The sequence below is a fragment of the Nicotiana sylvestris genome, chromosome 10, assembly GCF_000393655.2.
Source record: "Nicotiana sylvestris chromosome 10, ASM39365v2, whole genome shotgun sequence".
Classification (NCBI taxonomy): domain Eukaryota; kingdom Viridiplantae; phylum Streptophyta; class Magnoliopsida; order Solanales; family Solanaceae; genus Nicotiana; species Nicotiana sylvestris.
The window spans coordinates 153,546,761-153,570,384 of record NC_091066.1 but is presented as its reverse complement, the minus strand read 5'-3'; the positions used below and the strand labels follow the sequence as shown (position 1 = coordinate 153,570,384).

Sequence of the window (23,624 nt, the reverse complement as noted above, 5' to 3'; positions counted from 1 at the left end):
GTTTGGGGTTGATGACTGGGTATCCTTAAAGGTGTCGCCTATGAAGGGTGTGATGAGGTTTGGCAAGAAAGACAAACTTAGCCCACTGTATATTGGGCCTTATAGGATCATTCGGAGAGTGGGCTGAGTAGCTTATGAGTTAGAATTGCCTTCGGAGTTGGAGTCTGTCCATCCGGTTTTTCTCGTATCTATGTTACGAAAGTGCATTGGCGATCCTACCCGAGTGGTGCCCACGAATGATGTATAGATTACAGAAGATTTATCATTCGAGGAAGTTCCGGTTGCCATCCTAGACCGACAAATCCGCAAGCTGCGGAATAAGGAGGTAGCCTCCGTGAAAGTACTTTGGAGACACAACAATGTGGAAGAAATGACTTGGGAGGTCGAGTAAAACATGAAGTCTAGATATCCCTACTTATTTCCTCCTCCAGAGAAGGGTCTGGCTGAGACATCATAATCATAAGGTACGTGTATAAATTCTTGTGTTAGTTATTGTTGTTGGTCATGTGAGGCCATTGTCGTTATTCATAATTATGGTCCTGTGTGTCGTTGGGCTATTAAGCTTCTATGGGGAGACTTGGTAGTGGTGTTATTACAGAGGTGACCTTTCCAAAGTTATATAGATCACGGGGAGTTGAACATTTGAGGATGAATGTTTCTAAGGGGAGAAGGATGTTACATCTCGCATTTTCGTACGTTAAAATTTTGTTTTTAGTTAACCGACGTAGACTCGGGATGAGATCTTCTTGACGTTAACATACTTACGCTATTTATAACAAGCGATAAATAAGTGTTATGAAGGATAAAGGGATACACATATTAAAGAAAATGAGTTTCGTTGAAAGTGTCCAATTTGGAATAAAATACGGGTCGAGCGATAATACCTGATAATTATGAACTAGTACCATGCAAGGTACCATATGACCACGATAGTATAATATATAAAGTATATATGAAGTATTTTAAAAATAAATAGAATTTTAAGTAATTTGTGGTAATTTTTAAATTATGCGGGTAATTGATTAATTACCAGGTAACAGAACATTACCGAGTTAACCAATAAATGGACAAAACTTAACTAATTATGCCCAAAAGAAACGTGGCACAAGGCCACTAATCAAGGAAGATGACTCATTGAATATATGTGTAGGTGTCTAAAGTAACTTAATCAACGATAAGTCTTAAGTTCAAAGAAGCTTGATATAACAATTTAATATCAAAATCCATTCTGGAAGTAAAAAGCTAGAAACAGAAGCTTAAAGTAAACTTCAAAAATGTTGGAACAAGTTTAACCTTTAGCTTAAATACATTCTAGCTTTGGTTCACAAAATGTTAGAAGTAGAAAACAATTTCGTTTCAATCCAAGTGTAGATTTCGTTCATATTTCGTAGAAGTAGAAGCTTCATTTCGTTCAAATAATTCAAGGAACAGGTATCTTAAGGCCCTCCCTTCTTCCTTTTGGCATGGTCCAAATTATACTGAAGAAACGAGCAAACACACAGTTTCCATAAATTACTCTATTCATAGAAATAGTAGGGGTGTCTATATTCTTGATTCCCCATGAGAATTATTATTATCTCCTGTTTATGGGTCTCAGAATAATACGCAGTTGGAAAATTTTATCCGGAAGGAATATTGATATTATTACGTATTTTTCATGCATTTCACTCATTTATACATGTGCATTGACCCATGACTAGATGGCATTATATACGCGTATATATGTAAATATATATATATGGGATATGGGAAAAGGTTACGGCGTTATATACGCACTACCACCTGATCAGCTAGTATATGTTGATGATGTTGCCCATAGTGCCCTCAGTGGCTTGATGATATTATGTACACCGACACCTATGCATGGCACGACATTTATACGCACGTGCATGACATTATAAACGTTTTAGAATTTACAAAGTTATTCAGATTTGAAGATGTATTTTCTTATTCCATGTTTCATCTATCTTTTACGTACTAATTTTCATACCTTACATACTCAGTACATTTTTCGTACTGATGCCCTATTTCACGGGGCCTGTGTTTCATGCCCGCAGGTGCAGGTAGGCAAGCTGACGGTCCCCCTTCTTAGGATCCTTGATCAGCGAGAGTTGGCGTGCTTCACTTGATCTGGAGCTACTTTTGATTTTGCTACGATACGTTTGTGTGTGTATATATATATATATATATATATGTACGTATGTATGTATATGGGTATGGCGTGGCTCAGTCCCATCTTTGTACAGTTATGTTTCTATTAGAGGCCTGTGGATAGTATGTCTAGTTGGGTTGTATGTGGCTTGGTCGGCCTTCAGTTTTGAATGTATAGTTATCTATAGCAGCCTTGACGGCTCACCTACTGTATCATGCATGTATACATACATATGCCTTGTTGGCGGGGTTCCTTCATATATGTTATTTTCGTAATTCAGCAGATGTTATTCAGATTCGTATCTTAGACGCATGCTTAGGGGTGTTTAACGAGTATCACTCAGGCACCCGTCGCGGCCCATCGGTTTGGGTCGTGACACAGAAGAATAGCATGACGGGCTAGATCCACAAATCGAGTCTCGTACTGAGTGACAGTCATAGAACCCTGCTACAGATGCTTGAACTGGCTCCGGTAGTCCTCTCTCTGAGTGATAGGAAGATATTTCTCAAGAAATAGCTGAGAGAACTGGTCCCAAGTAAGAGATAGCGACCCAGCTGGTCTGGACAACATACAATCCCTCCACCATTTCTTGGCGAAACTTGACAGATAAAATGCAGCAAAGTCGATCCTATTGGTCTCCACTATCCCCATGTTCCGTAACACCTCATGACAACTGTCCAGATAGTCCTAAGGATCCTCTGAAGATGTACCGCTATAGTGAACTGGGAAAAACTTGGTAAACCTATCCAATCTACACAAAGCCTCGGAAGACATAGCTAATCCGTCACCGGTCTGTGCTTCAACACCCGGCGGAACTACCCCAACTGGCTGTGCTGCTGGAGTCTGAAACTGGGGAGCCATTTGCTCCGGAGTGTGAGTAGCGTGAGTCTGGACTCCTCCCTCAGCCTAAGAGATGGCTGGTGCCATTGGAAATGTTCCGGTCTGAGCAACACTCTCCGTAAGGCCCACTAGATGAACCAAAGCATCCTGAAGCACTAGGGTAGCTATAAACCCCTCCGGAACCTGAGTCGGTCTGGCAGCAACAGCCTGGGCTGGAACCTCATCATCAAACTCCACCTGAGGCTCCGCTACTGGTGTTGCTGCTCGAGCTCTTGGCCGAGCCATGCCCCTGCCTCGGCCTCTGGCACGGCCTCGGCCTCAACCTCTGCCCCACGTAGGAGCTGCCACTAGGGGCTTTGGCTGCTGCTCAGCTGAAGATACGGTGCATTTTCTTGCCATCTGCGAGAGAACAGAATAGAAGAGTTCAATCAGCAATGATAGAATAAAAACCACACGACAGAGAAGAATATGAGTGAAACTGTTCCTAACTCAATAACCTTTGGAAGATAAATACAGACGTATCCGTACTGATCCTCTAGACTCTAAGTTTGCCCGTGACTTGTGAGACCTGTGTAACCTAGTGCTCTGATACCAACTTGTCACGACCCAGAATTCCCATTGTCGGGATCGTGATGACGCCTAATATTTCACTTGCTAGATAAGCCAACGTTAGAACAATTTACCTCTTTTAACAGTTTAAGTGATAGCATTAATAACGAACTGAAATAACAAATATGTTCTAAGTATAAATGCGGAAGTTAAACAACCAAACGTCTATTACAATTCTCTTAACCTGGTGTCACAAGTGCACGAGCTTCTAAAGTAATACACATAAGAGTCTGAAATAAGTACAAGCTATTTGAATGAAGTTATACAGCTAAAAAGAAAAGAGGATGGGGACTCCAGGAGCTGCAGGCGCTGAACAACCGTACCTTAAGTCTCCAACAATGTCTCATCCGAGCACGCTAGAATCCACCGCTGGGACCAACTTCAAAATCTGCACAGTATGCAGAGTGCAGTATTAGTACAACCGACCCCATGTACTGGTAAGTGCTGAGCCTATTCTCGACGAAGTAGTGACGAGGCTAAGGTGGGTCACTTACACTAAAACCTGTATGCAGTATACGATAACGACAGAATAATGGAATTACAATATAGAATTAAACAGCCAATAGGAAATGATAACCACAGCCTCGAAAATAAACCAGTGTCGTCCAGAATTACCAATTTTACCAGTTCAAACAAAGTATCGGAAAAACAACGCAGCTCAAGAAATAGAAACATATAGGTTGTTACGGCGGGCAACCCGATCTCACCAAACAACACATAATCCTCCCTTATTCCACCATAAGAATATCAATAATAGTAAATCATATATTTATTGCGGCGCACAACCCGATCCCACCATATATCAATATCAATGTCATAATTTTACCCTTATTTCACTATATCAATCCACCCTTATTACACCTGCTGCAACGTGCAGCCCGATCCCACCATATTAGAACCAAACACTCAATGTACACAGTCAAATCATCAGGATAAATCACGAGGCCTTTACGATAAATAATTACCAAACTGAACCAAGAAAAGAGAAACCTCGTTCAATATAGAATCTACACGAATAATACTACACAGTGAGAACAATCCAGAAAATATGCCTTGAAAGTACCAATAACCAACTCAGGCAAATAGTGGGAGACAACGAAGCTACGAAAGAACTAATATTTTCAACAAAGAGAAGCAATGTCTAACATGTAGCAATTAGACATAAAAATACAAGTGAAGCATGTAGCAGTTAAGGTAGGAAAAGACAATATAAGAAGAACGGGAAGGAAACAGATAAAATAGATAAATTGGCAGCGCATAGGTACTCGTCACCTCACCTATACGCCGCTCACATGGATTTCACATAGAAAATAAGTCAAGGGTTCCTAATCTCTCGAGTCAAAGTTATGCCCCCTGGCCTTCGCATTCGCGACCCCTTGCTCGCGTTCGCGATGAAGAGCGACTGACCCCCTCCCCCAGGTCCCAAATGCTATGCGTTCGCATTGAGCTGGCCGCAATAGCGAAGGGTACGACCCTCATCGCTCCGCGTTCGCGACCCAACCTCCACATTCGTGTAGAGTAAAATTTCTCCCCATCCTAGATCCGCATCGCGATCGCGAGAGTGACTATGCCATTGCGAAGTACAATGTACCAGACACCAGATACAGCACTCTCACACCAGATTTTCTAAGTCTAAACCTCTCGTAGCCTATCCGAAACTCACCCGAGCCCTCGGGGCTCCAAACCAAACATGCACACAAGTCCTAAAACATCATACGAACTTGCTTGCACAATTAAATCGCCAAACTAACACCTAAAACTACGAATTTAGCACCAAATCGAATGAAATTTTCAAAAAAACTTTAAAACTTCTAACTTCACAACTGGACGTCCGAATCACTTCAGACCCACTCCGCTCCTCACCAAATTTTACAGACAAGTCTTAAATATCATAAGGAACCTGTATCGGGCTTCGGAACTAAAATACGGACCTGATACCAACGCGATCAAACATTAACCAAATTCTTGAAACCGTTAGATTTTCATTCTTTTAATTTTCAACAAATTCATATCTCGAGTTAGGGACCTCCGAATTTGATTCCAGGCATACGCCTAGGTCCCATATTTCGATACGGATCCACCGGGACTGTCAAAATACAAGTCCGGGTCCGTTTACCAAAAATGTTGACCGAAGTCAACTCAAATGAGGTTTTTAAGCAAAATTCCTTATTTTATCAACTTTCAACATAAAAGCTTTCCGGAAACACGCCCGGACTGCGCACGCAAATCAAGGAGGAATAAAATAAGATTTAAAAGGCCCCGGAACACAGAATCGAGTTCTAAAATATAAAATGACCTTTTGGGTCATCACAACTACGAATCGGCCAATTTTTGCCCATTACCAACCAATATCAATCGATTTTGTTGGTCGATTTTGACTGAATTTCTAATAGTGTGTTATTCACAATAAAAAACTTAATCCAATGCAGTATCACAATTTAATAACATTGCATAAAATTTCTTTACATTTCGTCTGTTTATGTATATAAGTTAAACTCTTATAAAATAAATAATATAATAAGTATAATAAGTAGTATTCTTACTCACTAAATTAAAATTGTGAATTTTGCATCACAGCTTTGTCCCGACAAGGAAGGTCAAACTAATCTCCTGGTTTCAATACATTTGCTTTATTGACTTCTCAATTTTCTAATTTCGAAGATTTTATAATGTAGAAGAGACAATGAGACTACACCAGTTAGGCATGCGTCACTGTCAACTAAATTTCGATTAGAATTTGTTTAGTCAAAGTTTGAAGTTAAAAACTTGTAATTTAGGTAGAAAGCTTAAATAAACAAGTTTGGTTCTTTGAAAACATGCTAGACAGGTAAATTATAAATATAAATATTTATGTCAGAACAACCTAATAATTACTTCTTAATGTTGATATACTACATAACAAAGGAAGTTTATGAATATAACCAAACAAGTTTTTTTTTTAAAAAAAAACTTGAAAATTTTCTGAAAAAAAGTTATATATACAACTAAACCAAATGCACTACTTTTTGCTTTTTGCTTTATTTGTAAGCCGTCCGTTTGGTGTTGACTTCATTTAAAAATAAAAATAAAGTATACAGAAGAATTTATTTTTTTGGATTTTAATTATTGGACTTCGTTCCACGTCGTATAGTGGGGCATTTGCATCTATACCCGTTTTTTGTGTCACGTTTTAACTTGTGTCCGCTTTGCAAAAAAAATTGCAAGTGTACCCGCTTTTTCGCATAACTTCAGCATACGGGGCTGAAGTAGCAAAGGCAATCACGCAAAACTTCAGCATTCTAGTAGCTGGGCCTGAAGTTCAGCTCTAGAGCTGAAGTTTTTGTTTTGTAACTGGTGAAGTTCAGCTCTAGAGCTGAAGTTTTTGTTTTGTAGAGCTGAAATTTTTGTTTTGTAATTGGCGAAGTTCAGCTCTAGAGCTGAAGTTTTTGTTTTGTAGAGCTGAAGTTTTTGTTTTTGTAACTGGCGAACTTCAGCTCTAGAGCTGAAGTTTTTGTTTTGTAACTATCGAACTTTAGCTCTAGAACTGAAGTTTTCTATTTTTGGGGGAGGAAGATTGACCTTTCAAATTCCATATTCTATGTATGGAGATGGCCTCATTCATTTATTCTGGATCACCAGTGTTTAATTTTCTTAAACGCTCAGAGTTAGCAGCCAACCTCAGTTTGAAAGACCTTCATCTCCACTCTTGGTTTATACAATTTCTGATCTGGAATGAAGCTATTCTTACTCAATGTAATACAGGGTCAAGGTTGTTCATTTCTCTATTCAATTTACTTTCAACATTGTTGCTTAATTATTTAAAATCTTGCCCATACGTTTGAGCTCATATCATTAAGTGGAAGCGTATTATCTTCTGTATCCAATTGTTGACAGATGAGATTTTTCACTGCTTTTATATCGTTGTGGGATGGCAAATATAATGTTTAATTTTCTTCATATGCTGATAGTTCAGTAAATATTAGTACAATAACGCTACTAGAATATATAGTAAGATGGCTTCTGAGGAATTGAGTGAAGCCACAGAAGGAGAGATATTGTTACATCAATGTTAAGTTCCGGAGAGATATGGAGATCACTGGGAGAAGGAGGAGGAGAAAGGGGGCTGAATTTGTTTAAAAAATGGTAAGTTAAATGGGAGTGACCAAATAGGGCGCCCCGTAAATTTTTACTCGTATAGTCCATGGATACACAGAACCTAGGATTCATGATTAGGAAAGTGTTGAAAATGACCAGAAATATAGTTTGTTGCCGTCTGGAGCAGGTATTTAGAGTCTAACAAATATCTTCGGTTCATAATTTTTTTGCTTTACTTTCTCATGAAAGTTTGAAATGAGATTAAGTAGAGCAATACTGATATATAGTCGATTAAATTATTCATAATTGAGGCATAATCGGTGCTCTTTTTGTTTTAATTGCCATACAGAGACAATCTATTATTTAAGTAGTAAATGTGGCCGTATTTATTGCTCTCAGTTTGAGTAATGTATAAAGTAAATAATTAAAGATTTTTGCCGTAGGTTTAAAGTCACAGCTACAACATCTAGAAGATAGAATGATACTTCACTCTTACTTAATATCCTAATTCAGCTCTATCTATGTATCAAGACTTTTCCTCGAGTTAAAAGTAGCGTTTGGATATAGATTTTGTTGAAACTTGAAAAACGAATTTTTGAAATTATGCTGGAAAATAATTTTTGAAGGTTTAAGTTGTGTTTGGATATGCATTCTATTTGAAAACAAAAAAACTTGAAGTTTTGTAAATAAAAAGATCACCCAAAACTGGTTTATTTTTGGAAACTTGAATTTTTTTTTTCAAAAAAATTGATCATATTCCATGAAACAAAATATTTTTGAAAAAAAACAGTCAAAATCTATGGCCAATAGAAGCTTTGTTTTTAACTTAAGGAAAGAGACAGGATAGACATGGGCAGGATGGCGAGGAGAATGGAAAGAGAGAGAAAAAGAGGGTGATAGGATAGGCAAAAAACATTAGGAACACAAATTATTAATGGGGCATTCCGAGAATTGAACTCGGGACCTCTCGCACCCTAAGCGAGAATCATACCACTAGACCAAATGCCCTTGCTGACACTGCACTTTAGTTCATCTTTTCTTATCACTACTATTTTGAGAGAAATTTTTTCTAATCCAAATGTAGTTTTGGCAGTTCTAACAGATTTAGAACTCCATTTTCAGATTAGTAGCCCATGTTTCACATAAAAACTTACTTGCACTTCCCCTGGGCTTGATTCCGTTCAACCATCAAGAAAGAAGCAAGCCTTTTTTTTTTACCGGGGTTCCCTCTTTATGGTTAAAATCAAATGCCAACGTGCTTGAAACATAAAGTTCGAAGTGGGATCTAGCCTTTGGGCTTAGTTCAGAGTTCTGCCTTCTAGGCTTCTTCCTTAATAAGGAAAAGCCTTTACGCGGGTATGAATCAAATAAAAAAAAGTGAATCCGGATCCTTCGCCACCTTCTCTCCTTGGTTCTGAGATTGTAAGGATTTCTGCCCTCTTTCTCTTCAAATTAAACCGGCATACTGAAATCGATTGCACTAAGGAGCTTCGATTTTGCTGAAAGAAGGACTATGTTGAAAACTTTAAAGGACACTCTGTGTGTGTATATATATATATTTCTTGCTCGCCAACGAATAAAAGTGAGTCTTTCCTTCTTTCACCTCTGACAGTTAAGCTCCTCATATGATATACGTACAAGGTTTTGACACAATTACGTGGAAAATTAGCAAATAGCATATCAAGAATATAGCAGTGTTTCCCTGTCAAAAGAGCGGTATAAACTTGATGCTGAGTAGTACAGAATAGAACATACGAATAAACCAATACATTGTATCATTCTCCGTGTGATGTACCAGAAAAAATATACTTCGAAGCTCTCAACAGACGAGCCTAAACAGTATACCCCCTAAAACTCCTGGTGCGGCACACCCTCTTGCAAAAAGTTTCCAAGTAGCCTTTGGTCAAGAACCATGTTGGGCACCTGAAATCATATTTTGTAAGCACAAAGTACTATAAACTCAAGAAAGGGGATTACTGGAGATGAATCTTATAAGATAATGAGCCTTGCCTTGTTGCCGAAGAAGATCTTGGAGTTGTTGGCTATAGCTTCAATGAATCGCAGCTCAAGAAATTCTGGAGTAAGCTTCAGCTTGTTTGCTTCTGCTTCTTTCATTGTTCTGAAAAATCCCAGATTGGTTAGTATACTCTTCAATGGGAGAAATTATCTACTGTCTGACAGAATCTGTGTTTTAATAACAGTAGTATCCGAGCTATTTTACGTGACCTCAACTATCCCACCCGCTACCCAGTACCTCGCACTCAGTGTTAAAAATAGCGTGAAGCAAGGAAAAGCGACAACCCCATTTCACGAAAAGCGAGAAGCGATGCGCCTGCTTTTTTGAAGTGAAGCGGAATTTTAAAAAAAAATTAAAATAAATATGGCATAGACAACACATGTAATTGTAAGCAAATGTTCAATACTTGAATTAAAAAGCTAAAGAGTAGCATCAAATTAGACATCTAATGGCCATCTTGTTGGTCTCGCTAACTCTTGCCGAGTAAGCCCAAGCCGGGTCTTTCCTATCTTCTTTTGGCACCATTAAAATATCAACTACATAACACATAAGAACTAAGAATAAAAAATATATAATTTGGCAAAAATTGGGCAGAGGGGCAGAAATTTTCTGGAAAAAATTCGCCAGCATTTCAACGCTTTTTGGACGTTTAGAAAGAAAAAGAAAAAGAAAAAGAAGAAGGAGAAGAAGAATGAAAATAAAAACATACCTGTTGAAATCGTTGGTTTTTTGAGGAAGAAAGGGCTGGTTTAAAACCCTAGGTTGCTGCTGAAGAATGACTAAAACAGAAGACTCACTCGATTTGGGTCTTTTAATTGAAAAAGACTCGTTTGGGCTGTTTATTTCAAGAAGCGATCGCTTCTTCCGCTTTTCCCGCTTCCCGCTTTTTTGGTAGAAGCGACCGCTTTTCTGTAGCTGAGTCGCTTTTAGTACAGGTAGCGACACACCCGGCGCTCCGCTTCGCTTAAAGCGAGGAAGCGGTCGCTTTTTTGAACACTGCTCGCACTAGGACAGATACTGCGTAACTCTACCCGCCGAGGCTTAGGTAAATAGAAAGAAAAAGCCTAGTGCTTTTTGCCTCTGCCGAGATTTGATCTTGGTGATCTCATAGTTTTGATCCCACTTCATTGACTGTTAGGCCTCATCCTTGAGTGCTTTCTGACATAAACTATACAGGAGATAAGTTTAGAGAATTCACCGATAGTAAGCTGCATCTGACAGGCTCTTTTCACGAGCTAGGTACATTGAATTTGCAATTTCCTCTTGCTTCCTTGCACTATCTTTTTCCATCAACTTCTGTTCCATCTGAATCTTACTAACATGAGCATTTCTTTCAGCTTCACTAATTGCTATCTTTTTCTGTGTCTCTGCTTCCTTCTCAGCAACTCTCTGTCTCTCTACTGCAATCAAGACCTGTAACACATGATTGATGCATGAATGGTTACCAATTAAGTCGCTGTTAATCCCTGAGCAATAATGGCACATTGTGAAATACATTGATTTTCAGGTATTCAATAGTTGCTATTATGATGATAGGTTGAGAGAAATGTTCACTCATAAACCAGCCCTTTTATGCATGTACTTTGACACAATAATGCAAAGACAGATCTTGAAGTCCTTTTGTTTCCAATACACCAAAATCTTCAGTTCGGCCAAAGATAAGACAAAAAGAAAATGCAGAGTTCGGCCAAAGATAATACAAAAACAAAATGTAGAGTTCTCCACTTAATACCTTGGTGCGCTCCTGTTCCATGTTCTCAAAATTTCGTCTTATGCTTTCTGGGATGGAAGGTTTTGTAATACGCACACTGAGAATCTCAATACCGGGAGCATATCGTGTGCAGTCGGCCTGAAGAGCATCTTTCATTTTTTCATCGATCTGAAAATGTTTGGCAGGCACCTCGTCAAGACTATTAACAATAACTTCCGCTAAATTAACTTTGCGAATTTTTGTTTTAGAACTGATGTAAGTAATCAGCCATATTTCTCGCCTTACAAGGTATGTCACGGAGTTTAAGCACGAAATAGAGCATGTCTAAGTGAGAAAAGCATGACTGGCAGGTTAAAACCAGAACAGTTAGAAGACAGGTTAATCCTTATGCTAGCCAGGGAAACTCGCAAAAGTGACAATCTGTGGATGAAGATATTACTGGACGCATTGAACAGCACAAACACCAGAAAGAAACAAAAAAGGCATAGTTCATAAATGTTGACTACAACTGGCAGACCAATCTGTCTATAGAGGCCAAGAAGATTCTTACCTGATCAAACATGTCAATATAAACTTGTTGAAGGCTGTGACCACTGCAGAACTGATTGATCTCATGGTGGATCTTGTCATATATCCATGTATTATCATAATTGACCCCATAATTCAGCAGAGTATCATATACGTGATCCTTACGAAGGCGATTAACAACCTGAAAGCACATGAAACAAAAAGATGAACAATGCATTCCTGCATATAGCATAACTACAAGGCAGATGGTTTACTTCTATTTTGTCAAAGTTGATCATCACGCCTCCTTTGGTCCCACAAGGAATATCCCTAACCTGCATTAGCACATGATCCAGAGCCATCACTCAAAGAATCATACTTGCTAGAAATTTTGAGATAGAAAACCTTAAAAAGGTATAACAAAAGAGAGATCAACATTACCAAATCTGTTTGAAGAGTAACTTGAATGGGTTCAAACTGAGTTATAAAGGGAAGTTTCAAATGAAAACCTGCACACTCAAACATACATGTTTGATCAACAATAGACTTCAAAATAAGGATACACCCCAATAAAATGCAAATGATCAGCTAGCTAAAGCACCACATATAACCTGGATCAGTTATGGTGTTCAAAAGAGCACCTCCTCTCCAGTAGACTCCAACATGACCTTCCGGCACTTGATGTAAAATGGATAAACTATTATTTAATGTTGACATAGAAGGAGCCACAATCTGCACTTGAAGAAGAAGATCGTTTCTAATAAATCATATCCCCAACATACAAGTCACAGTTATTATACTTAAGTCCTATTACCAAGTTACTCAATAGCATAATGCAATACAAGTTGAGGATCGTTTACCAAAGCATTAGACCATTGCCAATATTTCAGTGTCAAACAATTGGCAGGTGAAATCCAAGACAGTTATATCTAAAAACAATGTCCAAGACAGTTATATCTAAAAACAATCAAACAACAAAAGTTTTACCAGAAAGGCGACTCTTAATTTTTTTTTGGGGGTGTGACGACCAATTAAAACACTAGAGAAGTACGACACTAATCCTTGAACATTTTAACAAGATAGAACCCCAGTCAAAACTGAAAGAAGCACACCAGCTGCTGAGCATTCATGCAGCAAACCATTATCCTGTTTGTGAATGTCGTCTTAAACAACCAACTCAATCACAAATACTCTAAATGTGTGCAAAAATTTATCATGTAATGAAGACAGCTTCCAAGCTTCCATTATGTTGATTAATCAACAGCTTTCAGCTTATATACCCTGGATACATCGAATCATGGAGAAGAGTGTCCTCCCCTTACTGCATTAGCTAGGTAACTCCTTTTCTTAATTATGAAATCAAAGTGGGTACGGAGTAGGGGCATCGCTAATAGCATTTGATGAATCTTACACCCCTAATTCCATTAAGCTCCACTTTTAAGGGACTAACAATACCATAGAAGATGTAGTATGAAACAACGGATATATGATTGCCCCAATCCCAGGAATACCAGAAATTGTATGTGACAGCTAGTAGGAGGAATATAGGCAAATCTCTCATGCTTGTACAAAAGGGTTCCTGTGAGCTGTTAATAATCACTCTCAAAGTCAATAGTAATAATTACTGACAGGAGAACCATGAAGATCAGACATGATGAACGACCATTTCTCCATCTATATATCTGAAGGGAAGTAACAATCCCAAAGGAAACGGAAGTGTTAATCATCTAACCATTTCTTTTTTGAAGTGTCAATTATCTATCCATATATTTTTAAGTCACAAGAATGGCAGGCAAGTTACAAATATCAAGCCAATGTAATCTGATATATTCAATGAGACAATTACGTAACAGAGTTCAGTTATGGATTACCTCTAAATATGTCAGGGATACGGTAATATACTTTTTGCTGCAAAAGCACGAATTTGGAAATTTTTACCAGGAACAATTAGGAAATAAATTTATTGACCATAAGGTTTTTGCACAAGAGGACTATCATTATTTTAATATTTTGACCATTTATAAAACATGCTTTTTAAAATAAAATAAATATCTAGAAGAATATGACTGTAAACTAGCACCAAATGTTTTGAAGAATAAACGTTAAATGTTAGTATATCAACAGAACTTCTCTACCATAATAAACACACCAGTCTAAATGATTTCATCCAAAACAGGGTCTTAAACTGGATTGAACTTAGATAACTGTGGTGATTGGACCAATGGCACACACCTTGACTATTCCGCGGGCAATGTATCTTCTACCAGTACATGTACCGAGTAACTCTACCCACCAAGGCTTCGATTATGGGAAGAAACCACATAACTTCTTTATTCCCGCCTCAGTTGGAATTTGGAAACTGGTCTTCCACGGTCTTTATTCCAACTTTATTGACCGTCTTGCCAAACCCTTCGGTGCTACACCTCGAGTACTTCTATAGCTCAATCAAACACTCTACCCTAATTTGTCTTTCTTTTACTCTATAAGCAATTCAATCAAAGCCATTACATCCTCAACAGGGTCTTAGATTGGTCTTCACTTAAGTAGATAATCCACTTAAACAGAAAAAGCTCATCCTAAAAATCAAAGAATGGTTTAAACTGAAAAATCCACTCTATAGTGATCAACGCAAATATCAAGCATAATGAATATATAGAAGCCTTAGCATGGTGGTTTATCAAGCACCTGGTGCATCTACGATACATGTACTAAACACAATTATCAAGCACTATTCACTGATTCACTCTACATTTTTATCACAAATTAATAATAGCAACAAAAAATAAAATAGGCAGAATCAAAACTAAGAAAATGAAACAAAAATAAGAAACTATAGATAATTTACAAGCACTTTATTGATAATTTAGGGATTAAGATTAGTTCACCAATACGAAAATGGCAATGAAGGACACGAGCACAGTGAGAATGGGAGTAAAGTCTCCACCACCAGCTCCGGCGCCGGCGCCGGGCCTTGGGATTTGGGGAGCACCTTGTTGTCTCTGCTGTTGTTGTGCATCCATTGCGAATTTAGTTTTCTTAGCACTCAAGTTTGTTGGAGTTTTCTGCAAGTCTTAAATAAGTTTGTTTTTTTTTTCTCGGTTAGAGTAAATGGAAGTAAGATGGATAAAGTTAGGGCTTGTATTTTGGGCGGGCCTTGACTTGGAAGCCCATTAGGACTCCCACGTCCGATGAGCTTTTGGGGGGAAGTGTACCGTTTGCCAATAATAAAATATGTATTTACTTTTAAAAAGAATTATAAAAAAAATATACATGACTTCAATCCATAATAAAAAATGACCGATATTTTTAAGTTTTAACTTACCTAGTCCATATTGTACATATTTTGAAAGCACTAGCAAATTCAAAATCTATGTTCTTACAATCATTGCTTCTAAAAGTTATGGAGTTAAATCTGTGTTCTCACAACTATTGCTTTCACTCTCTCTTCTTCTCATGTCTTCTACATATGCTTCAAGGGGTCGTCCACCATTATTGCTTCTCTCCATGTGTCACCTGATTGCAATGTAAGAAAATTGAAAAGTAGAAGTCCACCATTGAAGATCATTCAAAGCTCTTTGTTGCTCTCTTGAGCCGAGGGTCTCCTGGAAACAGCCTCTCTGCCTTTCGGGGTAGGGGTAAGGTCTGCATACATACTACTCTCCCCAGACCCCACTGGTGGGATTATACTGGGATATTGTTGTTGTTGTTGGTTTCGAAAATAGAATTTTTTGAGTTTGTTGGTTGTTTGGGTTGGGTGTTGTTCCAATTAATTGAAAATATCAAAAGGAGTTCAAAATTTAAAATTGAAGTGATTTGGAGTAGATTTGAGCAAGATTTGAGTTAAATTTCAGAAAAGACGCAAGGAAAAAGACGAAATCAATTTTTTGCATAATAATATATAATCTTGTATAATAGTGTATATGAGTATATAAACACATCTTATACACTTTTATATACCTTTATACAAGCATCTATAGACGAACATCTTTCACGATTTTCAGTTGCAATTCTTTACAAAACCAATCCAAATCTCCATTAAATGACTTCAAACTTTATATACAACCTCCTTATATTATTTCTACGGAAAAAGGACTGATATATCCCTCTACTATGGTATATTATTCAATACCGTCCCCCGTTATACTTTCCGTCCCTTAAAGCCCTTACCATCCAACAAAGTTTTATACGTTCCCCTATTTTAACGGCTGGGACACGTGGTACGCTCTGAGAAGACCAAGAACCCACTACACTAAATAAAACTAACCCGCCCCAATTCCCCTGCCCCGCCCGCCCGTTCATAAACCATACCAACTAAGTAAATACACTCAAATCACATTAATGTAGATGAATACATTCTTTTTTTAGAGTATATAGGGGTACAACAATTAATAATTGTTGGATCATCTGGTAAGTATTATGAAGTTGAAGGAGATATAGGGATTAGACAACTTTTATGCCTTGTCTGTGATGAATTTAAGGTACTAAATGTCTATGCTGTAGATGAGTGTGAAGAAAATATTTGTGTCCCCAACATTATCAACCATACTGAGGCTTACATATCTCAAGTATTAGTTGGTACTGATGATAGTAGTAGTGAAAATGAAGATGAAGATGAAGATGAGGCAGGTTCTGATGTCCTGGCCTATGATTTTGAAGAGTTAGAACACTTGGAACCTCCAGAACTAGTGAAACAAGCTGGCACGCCTAAAGTCAAAAGAGATAGACAAAAGGATGAGGCAATCAAGAGGCAAGGGGAGTGGAGTCAGTCTAGAAAGGCAGAATTATGACTTGTGGCAATTGTGGAGAGGCAAACTATAATGCAAGGGGATGTAAAAAGGTATAGACCCAATACTTAGCTATTATACTTAATTGATATTAATTATTTCTTTTTTATTACACTTAATTGATATTAATTATTTCTTTTTTATATTAAACAGCCAATGAATGTGCAGAAAGTGACAAAGAAGAAGCAGCCATCAAATGAAAATGATGGGCATACATCTAGGGCTAAGAAGCCAGCCAAAAGACAAAAGACTTTGATTAATGAAGACATTGATGATGATGAGGTATTGGCAGATATCAATTTATTAGCACCCCAAGTGTCTCAAACAAGTGAAGGCATTAGCAGCAGTCAGTCATTTATCTTTATGCTTACTCTAACTTTGGGTGCTTTTTCTGATTTTGATGATGGACCTGAATCTCCATTAAGGCCTAGTATTATATCAGAATCACAAACTAGACTTATGCAAAGGCAGAAGGTTGGTATGAACACTGGGACAAGGACAATCAAGTTTACAGGAGATAACACAGGTATAAATGAACCTGTTGATCTTCCATACTCCCCAGTAAACTTGACATGGAAGGAAAAGGCAGCAATCACTGGTAATCAGTTGGAGATGCAAACAAGACAAAGAATTGGGAAGTTGAAGACAAGAAAGGGGCCTTGATAATCTAATTAGGACTTGTTTTGTTAGTTGGTAGCTAAAGTGAAACTTAAACACTTGATTTATTTTTTGTTGGCATTTGGAGTAGGATTCCTTGTTATGACTTAATTGAGTAAGTTTTTGAAGTTATAACAGTGGCATTCACTTCTCCAATTTGATGTAATAGGCAGAATTATAACTTGTTGAATTATGTAGTTTGGTTTATCTGAATTGAAGTTACTGCCGAATTTTTGTTACTCTTACTGCCTAATTTTTGTGTCAGCTAGATATTGCAGTCCTGAAGCAGTTTGTTGTATTTGCTACTACAGTATCATCGGTTGTATTTGTTACTGCATTATCAGCAGTTTGTTGTCCTTGTTGTGTTTGCTGTATAACTGTTAAATTATCATCAGTTTGACTGCAACAATATCATTTATTGTATAGCAGTTTTTGGAGCTTGAATGCATTGGGTTTATGGCAGTCAGCCTTGGTTGGTTTTGTGTCTTTGAGGTTTATGACTGAACATTGCATTTTTGGACTAAACGAATGAGAAAGTTATATTAGCAGTATGAAAGTTGTATTAGCATGTTCCCAGATGTATGAGAAAGTTGGGATCACTATTTCTTAGTAATTGGTTAACAATGACTTAGCAAATTCAACATTAAACATCTAAACAAAGAAACATTCCAATACAAAATCCAGCCATTAACAATGTCATTACAATACAAAATCCAACCATTCCAACACAAAAAAATGACAAGTTCAACATTCCAATATTCAACTGTTGATACAACATTCCCCTTCGGCAAAATAATTTCAACATAATTTCACTTTATTATAGAGGAGAATGCAAATCCAACTATTAGCGAGCATAAAATTGTGATGATAATCTTCAACTTAACCACTTTTGCTTCCAATTCCATATTTTTTTAACTTCAAAATTCTTCATAGAATCTATGGGTTCAATCTTTTCAGTCAGCCCGTCTCTTTCAACCTTAAGAGCTTCCAAAGAAACATTTAACATCTTAATCTCACGATTTGCAGCTTTTAATCTTACACTGTTAATTGCAATTAAAGCAGCATTAGGATACTCTTTATCAGGCCATTCTCAAAACCCACATCCTTCACTCTACACAAACCACAATAAAATATCTTCAAAGATTGAACACTATAAAAGTTGGGAATTGTAACAGGAATCGAAATACAAAAATAAAAACTACCTCAGGTTTAGGACATCTGTAAAATCTTCTACCAGGGTTTAAGAGAGTTTTTGAAGTAAAGTGATTAGCAACTTCCCCACATCGGCAGATCCTCTTCGATGAACAGCTATTTTCCGACATTGTATAGCAGTTTCCGCCCAACTGAATACTTAGCAATGGGAGCGATGAAGAAGCCCTAGAATTCTGATGTTATGATTGTGTTTTTACAGTGGGTTTTTGATTTATGGGTTTATCAGAATGGGAACGAGGAAGAAGCCCTAGAATTTTGGTGTTTTGTTTGTGCTTTTACGGTGATTTTTTAATTTATGGTTTATGAACGGGCGGGCGGGGCTGTGAGCACGTGATTTTTGTTTCACACGACAATCGCTCCAAAAAGAAATAAAAAACAAATATAATTGGCCCTGCTGTACAATTTCGGATTTTCTGTGCGGCACCTTGTTGATTTATTTGTGACTTTGGCCCATTTTTATTTATTTAATTTATTAAAATAAGGTTCAAAAAATATATGTGTCCTGCATAATTCAAACCGTAATTCGGTCGTTAAATAGAAAATCGTGAATAGGCATTTTCGTCCGTGATTTTATTTGGTTTGACTTTACCTGTTTTGAAACATTTTAGTATGTGCGCAAATAATTGTATTTGAGTGTGTATTTAATTTTAATTTGATTTTTTGGCTTAGTTTTGTTTTAAAATAAATAAGAAATAATAAATAAATAAAAAAAATAAAAAAAGGGAAATAAAGAAAGGACCCCTTCTTTTTCGGATTGGGCCAATTATTAAATTGGCCCAAACAAACAATGCCCAAAACCCAGGCCTGCCCGGTCCAGACCACTTAGTGCCTGGGGTGGCCAAACGACGTCGTTTGGATCGTGCCTGATCGGGGCCGTTGATCTCAGAGTGATCAACGGCCAAGATCAATCCCCCATAACCCATCAACAAACCCGACCCGTCTCACCCGGACCGACCCTAACCCTTCACCCTTGAAACGACGTCGTTCCCTGATAGTCAAAGGATCCTGGCCCTTCCTCTCATCTCATCCAACGGCCAGGATCCATTTGCTCACTAACTATATAAACTCCTAACACTACCCTGCCCCCCCTATCCAAACCCCAGCCTTCGTCTCCCCAAACAAACAGCCCTAAAACCCTAGCCGCCCCTGCGCACTTCCGCCATGAAAGCCGGCGGCATGGATGCCGGTGACCTTCCCTTGAACACCATAGGACCCCCATGCCATCCTGAACCCAAATCTACCAACCCCATGGTTCGAATCACCCCCCAGGTCCTCGAATCTTCATTCGAAGATTCGAGTCAAAACTCGATCTAACCCAACCAACCCCAGTTTCATACCAGACACTCCCCAGACCCCCCTCGTGACCAAACCATACTTGGTTTGGTCCGAATCTGATCAGGGAAGCATGAATCCCAGATCTGAGTTTTTGGAATTTGTGGGTTCTTCGTCACTGGTCCATATCCGTTCGAACCAAAGAGGTTAAGGTCTAATGGACTTTAATCCAAGTGTTTCTCGTCTGAGAAACACTTCGTTTAAAGTCCGTTCAGCCTTAAGAAAGGCTTGGCCAAGTCCGAGTTAAGGTTTTGATCTTTTTGCGGTTTAAGGTGAGTTTTCTTTCTTTTCTTAGTTGTTTTGGTTTGTTTGATTGTTGTAAGGGTCTGTTCGTTTGCTGTTTATGTCCTTGACCTCTATCAACTGTGCTTCAACTACTTCGCCTGAACCTCTGTTTGTTTGTCTAAATTCCCCCCTCCTATTCTGATAAGGCATTGTGTATTTGTTTGTGCAAGTAGCTGATTTTCGAGTTTGGACTGATTAGTTGACTCCTCGAGTGTATTCCTGTTTAGTCAGTATAATGCGAACCATGTATCAATACTGTTTAAATGTTTGATTTTTGGCTACGATTGTGTATGTTAATACTAATATAGTCGAGTCGACATGTGTCGTCAATTAATTTCAACTGTCTGAGCATAGTAAATCGATTTGCTTCTGTTGAACATTTGTTGAAATCAATTCAGAACCAGTTTTGTTTACTTATAGCTGTTGATTTGGACCAGTCAATGTAAAAAGGGATTGTTTATGTTTAAATCCTGAATTGGAAGGCATGTGCACTCGTGCACAGCATGTGCATTGGTGCACCTCATGTGCCTTGTGCACAGCCTGTTTTTCTGCATTAAGAAGCTTTTAAGTTTTAAACAATCTGACAGTATATGCTGTCAGATATATTCTACTGCCCATACTTGCTTTTAGATAATAAAATGAAAAGTTAAAGCCTGCCAAGGGAATGTCATGGGATTAATACTTAAATAGCTGAGTGGAAACTGAAAAGAAAGGGGCACAGGGGAGGGGTATCTGATTAATTTAACAGGCTGTAAAAGGTTTGATGTTGAGGCTTATAAAAGGGAGGCACATTAAGAGATAGGGGGGTTCCATCAGTTGAAGGGGAGGGGATTTTTTGGATAATAGAAAAAGGGGATAATACACAGAGAGACATTGATAGATACACAGACATTTTGGATAATATACACACACACAAACAGAAATAGATAGAGAGAGGCATAACACAGAAAAGAGGAACTGCATTTTCATCTTTGTCTTGATTCTCACTGGTCTGGATTTGCTTGTTCCATATTGATTTCTTCTGAGTCCTGTTTTGAGATTTTTAGTTGTGTGTAGCATCAGTGCATCCCCAGATCTATTTTTGCCTAAATTTTGATTCATATTACTGGGAACTTGCCACACCCTGTCGTCTTTCATTGGCTCCAACTGCATCTTGTACTGGGATTCTGCTTTCTATCTGGTTACCTGCTGTTGCTGCTGCTATTTGGTTTCCTGCTGTTGCTGATTTTCTGCTTCACTTCTTCTTTGCATTTCAGTATTCAGTGTTGTTCCAGGTACACATTTCAAATCCCACTTTGGTGTTAACTGTAACAGTTCAAAAGCATGAAATGAAAGGAGTTCTTGAAGAAGATTCAGATGTCTGTTTTGTGCTGCTTGTGATACACTGATCTCTTTTGTATAAATTGATTAGTGTAATCCAGTAGTGAAAGATTAGTTAGACAATACTTAATCAAGTTTGCTTTTTGCATCTTAGTTTCTAGTTGTTTGCTAAGTACAAGATGTAATAGTATAATATATAGAAGGTGTGGATAATTGGCACAGAATTTTCGACTGGTTTCCCATCAGATAATGACATGTATAAGATAGAATATTTCCACCTACACAATAATGTTCTGTGTTATTTTCCTTCCATTTATCAAGACCGTTAGGCAACATATAGGTACATGTTCGAATCCCCATTAGTAACAATGCCTAGCATTCAATTTCCTTAACCTAGCTTAAATAAGTCTAGTTAAGCTCGATTCGAGGAAATGTCCGAATTAAGTATTGCATTTCATCCACCTCCATATAGCTTCCTTGTTCAACCAAATATTTCGTAAGGTATGGCGTCTTTTCATTTTTATAAGTGATTAGAAATTGATAGTAATCCGTTTTTTATTTCAATTAGCATGCATCTTTCCTTCTTCCATTTCTGGAAACGAAAACAATAAGAAATGTAGTCATTGTAGGTTTTATTTTAATGAGACGAGCCTCGCCAAATAAAAAGAAAAAATGCGAATTGCGGGGCCTTCAACTAATCATAATATTTAGAATTCGGGCTAGGCCGTTTAGTGAATCTCATGGCCTTCTCAGAAATCATAACGCGTTAGACCCTTTAGGCGCGGCTTAATTAAATCATATTCTTAAATTCGGGTGCGCATGGATTGTGACCCAAATTCAAATCTCAATGGAGTCGAAATGTGTTAACAACTGCGGGTGCATTGATTGTGACGTGGTTCGAGATGCATTTTCACGACGTTGCAATTCTATAAAATAAATGATAATAACAAAAGCGGTTTAAACTTAATAAAGGCGTTAAGTCATAACATGTATTTAAATCAGATATTTAGCCATTATAACAATTTAAGCGACCGTGCTAGAACCACGGGATTCGAGGGTGCCTAACACCTTCCCTCGGGTCAACAGAATTCCTTACTTAGAATTTCTGGTTCGTAGACTTCATTTGGAAAAGTCGAAAATTTCCTCGATTTGGGATTCAAGATAAACCGGTGACTTGGGACACCAAAAGCCAAACCTTTCCCAAGTGGCGACTCTGAATTAAATAAATAATCCCATTTCGAATATTGTCACTTAAATTGGAAAAACTCCACCCGCGCATCTTACCCCTCGGGGCGGGGCGCGCAAAAAGGAGGTGTGACAGCTCTGGCGACTCTGCTGGGGACTCAAACCCAGAACCACTGGTTCAGGGTTCAAGAATTCGAGCTTAGAATAATTGTTATATCTGGCTTATTATCTGATCTTTATTACATGTTTTGCATAAAAGTGCTAAATGTTGTCTTTTACCGCTTTTGATATTATCTGAACTGTATATAAACTGTGCCGAAACCCTTCTTTTCTTACCTCCGGGGAGAAGCTCGCTGGTCGAGACTCCCTATTCTGTTAGTGTCAATACTTGAAATAAGAAAGAGGTCGGACAAGTTACAAAGCCGGACGATCTCGCGGGTCCCCGGTACGTAGCCCCCTCCTCGACTCGAGTTGTCCGCTCGGGTACACAGTCTAGGGCAAATACCAAGGTTTAAACCTAGTATAACGAAACTTCATGCCGGATCCCTAGTAGGAACGCTTATTTGCATCATATGGCATTTGACTTAGGGGACTCAACACAGGGGTTGGGTCCGTCTAGGACAGGCAACCTGAAATGGAAAGACCATCATGCTGCATTCCTATCTGTGTTATGCATTTATCTGCTTCGGTTCCGCATGTCGACCGGTTCTTAAAAAAAAAAAAGGGAAAAAAGGGAAAATAGCAGCGCAGGGGAGATAATTACTTATTTTTGGAAAATAGAACCAATGTCCAAGTAGTGTCAAAACCTCGCCGGAATTTTTCTAAAAAAAAAACTGTTTTGTTTATTGAGAGTTGTTAAAAAAAAATATATACAAAAATTTTTCTTTTATCACTTTCAAAAATCAAAAAAAAGAAATTTATTTTAAGAGTAAAAAAAAA

At 38.0% G+C, this 23,624-nt stretch overlaps 1 protein-coding gene and 1 non-coding gene across 2 annotated transcripts; both read right to left on the bottom strand.

The window, feature by feature from the left end:
• Positions 1-8,611: 8,611 nt before the first annotated feature.
• TRNAP-AGG (transfer RNA proline (anticodon AGG)) lies at positions 8,612-8,683 on the bottom strand. The gene has a single exon. It is a non-coding gene; the product is annotated as a tRNA-Pro (tRNA).
• Positions 8,684-9,333: 650 nt separating this feature from the next.
• LOC104227563 (uncharacterized) lies at positions 9,334-14,994 on the bottom strand. The gene is made up of 9 exons (XM_009779827.2): positions 14,796-14,994; positions 12,522-12,642; positions 12,352-12,419; positions 12,186-12,245; positions 11,954-12,112; positions 11,425-11,571; positions 10,891-11,105; positions 9,686-9,794; positions 9,334-9,598 (listed from the first exon to the last, which is right to left on the bottom strand). Exons 1-9 carry the CDS (start codon positions 14,928-14,930, stop codon positions 9,524-9,526), a joined length of 1,089 nt encoding a protein of 362 aa, XP_009778129.1. The 5' UTR covers positions 14,931-14,994; the 3' UTR covers positions 9,334-9,523.
• Between the last annotated feature and the right edge of the window lie 8,630 nt (positions 14,995-23,624).

Coding starts and splice junctions, on each gene's coding strand:
- LOC104227563 (XM_009779827.2), bottom strand. CDS start 14,930: ATGGATGCACAACAACAGCAGAGACAACAAGGTGCTCCCCAAATCCCA. Junction 12,420..12,521: donor GAACACCATAACTGATCCAG/GTTATATGTGGT, acceptor TTGAGTGTGCAG/GTTTTCATTTGAAACTTCCC. Junction 9,599..9,685: donor AGATCTTCTTCGGCAACAAG/GCAAGGCTCATT, acceptor ATATGATTTCAG/GTGCCCAACATGGTTCTTGA.